This window comes from Primulina eburnea, chromosome 2 (assembly GCF_022965805.1).
Source record: "Primulina eburnea isolate SZY01 chromosome 2, ASM2296580v1, whole genome shotgun sequence".
NCBI classification, from domain to species: domain Eukaryota; kingdom Viridiplantae; phylum Streptophyta; class Magnoliopsida; order Lamiales; family Gesneriaceae; genus Primulina; species Primulina eburnea.
In genome coordinates this window covers 45,040,129-45,049,323 of record NC_133102.1, presented here as the reverse complement: position 1 = coordinate 45,049,323, position 9,195 = coordinate 45,040,129, and the positions used below count along the sequence as shown (strand labels likewise).

Genomic DNA, 9,195 nt, shown 5'->3' with positions numbered 1-9,195 from the left:
CTTCGCAACTTTCTAGAGGACATTCCATGTTGGACAAGTCCAGTGCCAGCAATCATGATACATTGCGACAGTCAGTCGGCAATTGCAAGGGCACAAAACAGTATGTACAATGGCAAGTATCGACACATTCGTCGAAGACATAATACTGTGCGACAGTTGATCTCTAATGGAGTTATATTTGTTGATTATATTAAATCAAAGGATAACTTAGCGGATCCGCTTACAAAAACATTAAATAGAGATCAAATGTACTGTCTGTCAAGAGGAATGAGTTTAAAACCTACCAAATAAAGTTTTCATAGTGGCAACCCAACCTTGCAAAAGTAAATCAATGTGTTTGATTTGGAAAAATTCGAAAAGAAAAACGAAGCTTAATGAACGAATATTAAGTTCGATTGTTCTGAATAAAACTCGAAAAAGTTCATCATATGTTGAAAGAACATAAAACGAGTAGTCGGAACGTGTAAGGGACAAAAATCGGGAAAAAAAAAAAATTCGGCATGAACAGTAGCCGGCGCGCACCTGCGCGCGCATGCAGTGGCAGGCGCGCACATGCGCGCATGTGCGCGCACCTGCCGAGCGCTCTCGGCAGCGTGCGAGCGGGCGTGCGCCCCTGCGCGCACAGACGCGTCCCTTCGGGTTTTTTCGAATTTTCTGATGTTTTTTCATCTCCTTGGCATTGTTTGATGAGTTTGATCAGTTACAATAGCCAAGGGACACTCCCTATGAATGAAAGATCATGTCTTTTGCATGAAAAATATTAAATGCTTGACATTTTGAAAATCAAACATAACAAACACAACATACTCATCTTTTTGCATCTTCTTCTTCCTTCTTCAACAAGAGAGAGTTTCTTCATTTCCTTGTGATAGAACTTGAATATTTGAGTGCTCATTATTCAAGAGTTGTAGTTGTATCTTGGGAGAAGATTGCCACCAACCTCTAGCACATTGTGAGGAGCAAATTCTTCTTAAGGAGAAAGTGTTCAACACTTGCCTCTACAAGCCATATTCTTTTGATTTCTTTTTGCTTATCCTCTCATTTTTGAATACCCCATACAACATTTTATTTACGTATAATAATCATTCGAGTGTAGTTTCATATGTATAAAATTCAAATTCAATTCATATAACACACTTAAATTTAATTATTTAAACTTACAAAAAGTGACATTATAATTTATAATTGACACAACTCAAACAATTTTTTTTTGTGCAATATATATATATATATATATATATATATATATATATATATATATATATATATATATATATATAATGATTATGATTTGCAATTCAATCTTTGCTTTCTCTCTCGCTATATATATTTTTCTTCATTTTAAAATTTCACGGTTTAACAAGACTTCAGCATAGACCTTAAATTTGCTTATGCTGGACGAAGAAAGTGCAAATAAACAATTAAACCAAACTAAATTAATTTTTATAAAAAAATTATCCGTAACCAGCGAAATTCGAACTTGAGACCAAAAAATCTTATGAGTTAGGGCCATTGAGCCAATGTATCATCGATAAATTTGGAGGTTTAAGAAAAATAAAATAAAAGAAGAAAAAATTCGGTAGATGGCCCTCCAAAAATTTCAATTTCCTGTGATTTTTTTTATTCATTTGTAAATATAATCCTTTCCATTAGGATAATTCATTCAGTATTTATATCAACGATTAGGTTAAGTCTGAATTTTAACAATAACAACGGTTGAATTAGCCATCTACCGACAAAAAAAAACATATATGTCAAATTTCTGCTTATGCAAAACTAGCATATATAAAAGGACAAAATTAAATGCTGCCAGAAGACTATTTCCTCGTGAATAGAATGTGTTATTTTAAATTTGTTAGAAATCCATTTAAAATATTAATGAGCTGAGTATATGTGTCTTCAATTTTGTATCTAAAACCCCATTAAAAATATAATAAGTTGGTAAAATTTTATTTTTTGTTAAATCCTTGACCTTAAAAACCTCATTAGAAAATCGGTATTGTGTTACTAAAGAGTGTTTGAGAGAGCTGCTAGAAAGCACTTCAATCTAGCTGACTGGAAGTGTTTTCAGGAGTTTCTGAACATTAATTTCTGCTTCAACTTTTATAATTTTTAATCAAAAATTGGAATCAAGTTTATGATATTTTTTATCTTTTTGCATTTTTTGTTAATAGTTTAAAGTTATAATTTGATATTTATATTTTTTTTAAAAAAAATTATTATATTCTACAATTGCTCTCAATTTTTATAAATATTTATAGAGATTTTTAAAATATTTAAATTTTATTTATATATGAGTTTTTAAGAGTTCGAATTAAATTCATATAATTTCAATCATATTTTATTACAAACATTAATTTTTTAAAATATATAATGCATTTTTATAAAATTTTAATTTCCATTAATCATTTTTACATATTATGCATTTATATAAATTTTTTGCATTAATTTTTTTTATTAATCTTATAAAAAATTTAACGCATTCATGTTATAAAAAACTTTAATTTTGATACAGATTATTCAAAATATAATAATAATTATATAAATATATTATTTATGATGTGGTTATCAATAACTAAAAAAGATAAACTTTATATATGTTAAAAGATATTGTTGTCATTTTATTAAAATAAATTTTTTTTATGATGCACGTGATTTCTAAATAAATACACATAAAATTAAATCAAAATAAAAGTTTCTCAACGTAATAAATAATATTTAAATGCAATTAAAAATAATCATATATTTTCTTCCTGGAATTAAATTTTCATTTATCTTTTTTTATTAAAACAATCTTTAAAAAAATCGAGTGAGCTTACATATATGCATATATATTCTGATATACACACATTTTATTGCAATCAAAATATTTTCTTCTTTGGAATATCAATTCTTGATACAATCTCATGTATATTACCTAATTTTAAAAGCGAGTATATCTCAAAATATTTGTGAATAAGAGAGCTTTAGCTACAAATCAATAACACATGAGTTTTGACTATAAATAAAAGAAAATATATAGTTAATCGATTTTTCGAATAGAATTTCAACTAAAATTTCAAAAAAATGTAGATTTTTTTTTTTAAATTTTACGACACACGCGGAGAGATTCAAACTCGGGGAACCATATAATCTAGAAACGGGTGAGATCACTGAGCTACAAACCCGTTCTCAAAAAAATATAGAATTTTTGAACATATTAAATTTCCAATTTAAAATAGTAGATATATTTTACTTTTAAACTCCATATATTTATGTAGTTAATATTGAATCTTTCAAATATCAACTTTAATTTAATGTTTTTCCACATTTTCCATAATAATAAATTTAATTATTATCACCAAATATATATATCTAAGATGGATCAGATATTCAACCCACACACAGCTTGATATCAATCATTTCCTCTGTTCTCTTCGTTCATATCTTCTACCCCGAAACTTTCCTCTGTGCGTTGTGCATAAGCAAGAAAACGAAAATTCTTGGAAGAGTCAATGAGCACGAAAATTTTTCGCAAAGGGAGCAAAATCGTGAGCTACATGAAAGCTCCCGCCAGGATTCTGGCCCGGGCCAGAGATTTGTACGTCAACAGCATGATGCGCTGCGCTGGGCACGTGGGACAGAGCAGCGCCATTGGCTGCTCGGCCCCCCAATTCTCCAGCCTGCCCAGAAGCTTCAGCGTTAACTCATCGTATTCAACCGCCTCGGAAGAGGATCTGAGGGAGCTCATTCGGGTCGCCTCCACTCGCAGCCTCAGCGGGAAGATCGAGTCGGAGCATCTCCGGGTGAAGAGGCCTTCGTCGCTTCGCGTCGGCGGAGGCGTGACAGTTGTTCCCCGGAGCCACACGGTGGCTATTGGGAGGATCGACGAAGACAAGCCGTGTGAATTCGGGGTTAACGAGGTGGATTCTGTTCCGAGGAGTAGAAGTTACGCAGGTTGGTGGGGAAGAGGTAAACCGTGGTGAATTTCATAGTTTCAGGCCCTTCAACTATGAAACTCACTGGGTCAGTGTCGTATTTTCACGAAGTTTGAGGACGATGATTTTGTATCTTTTGAAAAAAAAACTCCATGAACACGTGACTGTTGTAGTATGAATATTTGGAAATACACCAAATTTGCTTAGGAAATGATTGGTTAAGCAAATGATTGGTTTGACCAAAATTCATATGGGAAAATCATCCTGTCCAAAGAAGTTATTGCCGGTCGGTGCACCAACTATGGAAGGAAATGTCATTCTTCCCATGCGAAGAAAATATTAACTTTTTTCATTAACTATATATTTATATTTTTTTTTATTTTTTCATGGAAATTTATTAAAATATTTTACCCTTCAAACCCGTATAATTAGATGTCAGCAAAGTGATTAGTTCATTATCGTGGTTAGCAATTTGTTAGATGATTTTTTGTTATAACATGAGAACCTGCAGTCATGTATTATGTAAACCTTCCATTAACGTAATATCCTGCAACTCATGCCAACGTAAATCGTACTGAGCAAGTTATATGTGACAGGTCATCCGAGAAGATGTTAGTAGGAATCAATTCATGACCAAGTATTAAACGTTCACTTACTCTACCGTCTCGAACTCGAACACACTTGAGAGCATGTTTATTTATTTGTTATTACTTTAAAAACACACCAACGTGTGCATATTTTGTATTCTTTCAATTTTCCATTTCAATACGGATCATGCTCTTCTTGGGGCCGACCTTATTTATAAAAACACCGCATTATTTGTATTTTTCAGTTTTTCGCTTCAATACAAATTCTCTTTTTTATGCTATCTTTGATATAATGATAACAGAGAGCATGATGCTTGCATAAATTTCTTTGGAGAACGGGGATTTAAGACCCCAGATATGGCCGCAATGTTACTACTTCGAATCGATGCAGGGGCAGCAATGTTGTGAGCGTTTTTCTATCGCACGGAGGGGTACGCTTACTCACCGAATTGGGCTTATTCTATTGCCTTCCGGTTCGCGGAACTTACAGCGGATATGGTCTGTGACAGCTTGCTTCTTAGAAGATACAAACCAAATTTGAATACCCCATATATATGATATGTATAGAAATCTTTTTGGCGAATATAGCCAACACAATCCATAATAATAAGCACACAGTCGTAGGCAGACTGGGTTTGGGACAGACAGGTATTCCATAATTTTGGAAGACTAAAAACTCAAATTTTGAAGGGAAAAAAAGACCCCAATTCATCAAAGCAAAATTCAATTCAGTAAAGTGGGGATGACATACTATAATATGTGTTTCATGTATTTTTCTTGGAGGAATGCATTTCCATCTTTTCTTAATTTTCAGCATCCCTGCAAGTCGCGCCACCTGAGATATACGAGCCCTGCACGGTAATGTGTGTAAGCTCCTGCAACGACGAGTACATGAAACAGCTGATGGCTATGTCCAGCAATGTCAAATTTCCCAGGCATCCATCTCTCTGGAACTCTTGTTGCATAAACGAGAGCTCCAAGACCGTAAAGGGACCCCATCAAGAGTTCATATCCTGTCGTGTGCAGCGCCACAGGATGGTTCCAAAATAAGATAAGTTTGTGCAGAATTGGTGCCACACCAGACAAGCCCATTGCAAGGAATAACAAGGCTCGAAACCTGCGGTATTCGGGATTTTGAAACACTGGCAGGAGAGAGACTAAGATTGTACCGATTCCTAGCAGGGTAATGAATCCCATATAGAGATTGCAGAAGAGTGGATAGCACATAAAAGAGTAGTAGACAGGAGGATAAAACGAGGTAGAAATGAGGGCAGCGATTCCTGCATAATCGAGCCTAAGCATAATGTAGGATACACGCTTGGAGTGGCAAGAAATTAAGTGGCAAGTGCTGCTAGCCAACAAGCAAAACATGGCTCCACCCAAGAAAGCAAAAAACGGCCACCGGGTGATTGGACGTACCATCAATGGTGCTACTATGTTCGCCAGGTCCTCCTTCATGCTACGCTGAAAATAAAAAAAAAAAATTGAGCCAGGGAAAATCGCATCAACAAGTGATAGAAATGTTCAATTGCCAGAAATTAACGGCACTTGAAACTACATTCGTAATCTGCAGGTATGGTTGTATACAATAACACCTCAATCAAAAGGGAAAAAAAGAGTAAACTATGCGGAGAAAACTAAATAAATTGTAATAACCAACTTTTATCGCGTGCAATTGCTTTATGAAACCAAAATCAAGAGTTCTAAAACCTTATATTATCATAAAACTCCATGGTTTTCGTCTTCTCAAGAAACTTCCCATTGTAATCAAAGTTACTAATGCCGAGGAATTGAAATGCATAATAAATACTTTAATCCAAGTGAAAAAAAACCAAAAGTACCAGAACACAAACATCGGTATGGTTGACGTGTGAAAAACGTTCAGGCAAACAGTTAGAGAGCACTTCCATAACATGCCAGTCACGCATGTGTCGCAAAGACGGAAGACAAGTTGTAAGTTCTGCTCTCAATTTTTGGAGATCCGCTTTTCTCAGCACATTTGGCAAATTTTGTAGCGTGGGAATGTCTACAACAGCCGGAACCTTCATCGCTGTATAAATGGTCAGAGAGAGGAACAAGAAGAAGCCTATCAAATGCCTGCAGAAAAATAAAACCATGAATCAAGGTTGGAAAATTCCATATGATACGATACGGTACAACACAGTACAAGCATTGACAGAAAAGTAGACAAGGGTGATTCACAAAAAGACACCTGGTAACGACGTAAAGTTCCCATGGTATCACATAGCCAAGAAATGACACATAATACGGATTGATAGAACTTTGATGCCGTAATCTTATATTATTGTGCCTATCTATGAAACATGCCACTCGAAAGACAGTCCAAATCCTAAGATTGCTCATCGCATTGAGCCATTATTTGTGCCATACAAATCATCAAGCCATTAGTTTGTGGTCTACAAATTTGAAAAAACGGCAACACAGATCAGTTCAATAAACCAAAAAAGGTGCAAAAAGTGCTACAACAAAAAAATAGCACCATTTTAGCAAGAAATCTCTTCAGGACCCACACTTGTTTACTATCATCAACCTCAAAATCTACGAACAACATGATGCTAAAAGGCCAATCTCAGATCTCAAAGAAAGCATCTACACCCGATGAATCAGATGGGGATCTCTTGCATCATTTTCTGTAGTGCTAATGTCAAAGCATGCGAAGAGCTTCAAATTCAAGATTCAGAAGGTGAGTGTTTTCTAGACCACCTTAATGATCCACTCACACTTTTCTCTACTCCTTTTCAATTATTATGATATTATAAATTGAACAAGAAACTAATCCTTACCTAAGAAAGCTCTTGATAAAGTTCAAGAACATCATTAAAATTTAGCAAACTAGCATAACCACATATACAGAAGTATCAACACAACAAACCCATACTTTTTGAGAAAATATAATACCAGATGTAACAAAAGAAGCTAAGGCAAAATACTTACGTCCAAACATTAAGGGTCTCATTGTGAATAGTAAAAACACTGAGCAAGACCTGCCTCAAAGGCCATTCAGACCTGTAATGACCAAGAATATACTCATTGTCCTTCAAATATCCAGGCAGTGAGTGGTACTCCACCAATTGATACTTCACTTTCTTCCACAATCTCGTTCCTTTCCCTTCCTTGGGTGGAGAAACAACCCTCTGATTCTCATTTAATTCACCACCAGATTTCACCTCTTCAAAATTTGCTTGATTCTTGCCCATTTCTTGAATCGACCCAATAATCCAAACACAATAAAAGCATCAAATGACAATTAATAATATTATCAAAATTATAAATAATCGGAAACTATGTTGGGATATCAAATTGGAAATAAAAAAATATGCTAAAAAGTAAATTTTTTTCGTCCATTGATCCGTTATTATACCCTATGTTCAAATAAACTCATATCGGTGAAAGGTACCTGTAATACAAGAGGAACACCACCCACGAGGAGAAAACAAGAAATATGATCTTTCAAAAGAAAATTCAAATTTCCGTATTTATCTATATCGCTGGAAGGGATCGTTTCAATAGATTTTTCAGGCGAATATAAGAATAATAGAACAGGAGATATAGGTCTTTCAAATTTTCTTTAGCGCATAGAAAAATTAACAAAAAGCTGCCAATGAAAAAGAGGCTCACGCAGATGGATAGAAGAAGATGCCTCGGGATGATGCGGAGCCCTCTTGATTTATATATACTAATTATTATTATTATTTTTAATTTAATTAAATAGTACTAAACAATTAAAAAAATATATTTTCAATAAGAAGTATTTTATTTAAGAGAAAAGTGTTGTTTACATTTTGTATAAGTAGATACGGAATTATTTGAGAAAGTTTTTAGTAGAGTAAAAGAGATAATTATGAAATTAAATATTTTAATGTCATCTGATATAATTATTCTAAAAATCTTACACTTAATAATAGTTGAATCAATACTTAAGGATTGGATTAGCTTATCGATTTGCCTCTATTTAGTTTGTGGAGATATTTTTTTATTAGAACATTAAAATAGATACGCTCGTATGCACTTTGAATATGAATCATATCGATTCGTATAACAACTATAAATATGTGAGACAATCATACATGAAACATATTCAATAATCTATGTATATATAAATGAAAGAAGATTGGAAAACTTCTAATGTGCACCTTCATTTCCTTCTCTCATAATTAAATGGCAAATATGTGATTTATTATTAATCGATTAAATCTATCGATATTTTGTTGAATAATGCTTAGGTTTTTGACAGAGAAATTTATTCCGAATGTTCGAGTACGCAACTTGAGACAAAAAGAAAAAGGTGAATGACATGACAAATATCTATAATTTTTTATTATTTATAAAATGTGTGATATCATGATTTATATTGTGACGTCTTCTTCATTTTGTTGATTTTTTAAAATTATAAATATAGAAACTAAATATTATATTATATTCAAGTAAATAAATTGAGTGGAAAAATTATTGTCGACAATAAAAAATTTTAGTAGTTTGATATAATTTACATTTTAAACAATAGTTTTAAAACGAAATATGTAAAGAGTGTGTCTCATGTGTGAGACCGTCTTAATCTGTGAGACGGGTCAATCTTATGGATGTTCACAATAAAGTAATACTCTTAACATAAAAAGTAATACTTTTTCATGGATGACCCAAATAAGAGATCTGTCTCACAAATACGACCC

At 33.4% G+C, this 9,195-nt stretch overlaps 2 protein-coding genes across 2 annotated transcripts; one reads left to right on the top strand and one right to left on the bottom strand.

Moving 5' to 3' along the window:
- The first annotated feature begins 3,494 nt into the window (after window positions 1-3,494).
- On the top strand, window positions 3,495-3,965 carry LOC140824358 (uncharacterized). The gene has a single exon (XM_073185956.1). It carries the CDS (start codon window positions 3,495-3,497, stop codon window positions 3,963-3,965), a length of 471 nt encoding a protein of 156 aa, XP_073042057.1.
- Window positions 3,966-5,057: 1,092 nt separating this feature from the next.
- LOC140823608 (heptahelical transmembrane protein 4) lies at window positions 5,058-8,175 on the bottom strand. The gene is made up of 4 exons (XM_073185035.1): window positions 7,923-8,175; window positions 7,460-7,724; window positions 6,346-6,601; window positions 5,058-5,968 (listed from the first exon to the last, which is right to left on the bottom strand). Exons 2-4 carry the CDS (start codon window positions 7,720-7,722, stop codon window positions 5,315-5,317), a joined length of 1,173 nt encoding a protein of 390 aa, XP_073041136.1. The 5' UTR covers window positions 7,723-7,724; window positions 7,923-8,175; the 3' UTR covers window positions 5,058-5,314.
- Between the last annotated feature and the right edge of the window lie 1,020 nt (window positions 8,176-9,195).

Coding starts and splice junctions, on each gene's coding strand:
- LOC140824358 (XM_073185956.1), top strand. CDS start 3,495: ATGAGCACGAAAATTTTTCGCAAAGGGAGCAAAATCGTGAGCTACATG.
- LOC140823608 (XM_073185035.1), bottom strand. CDS start 7,722: ATGGGCAAGAATCAAGCAAATTTTGAAGAGGTGAAATCTGGTGGTGAA. Junction 6,602..7,459: donor GAGACCCTTAATGTTTGGAC/GTAAGTATTTTG, acceptor ATTTTTCTGCAG/GCATTTGATAGGCTTCTTCT. Junction 5,969..6,345: donor ATACCGATGTTTGTGTTCTG/GTACTTTTGGTT, acceptor TTTTATTTTCAG/CGTAGCATGAAGGAGGACCT.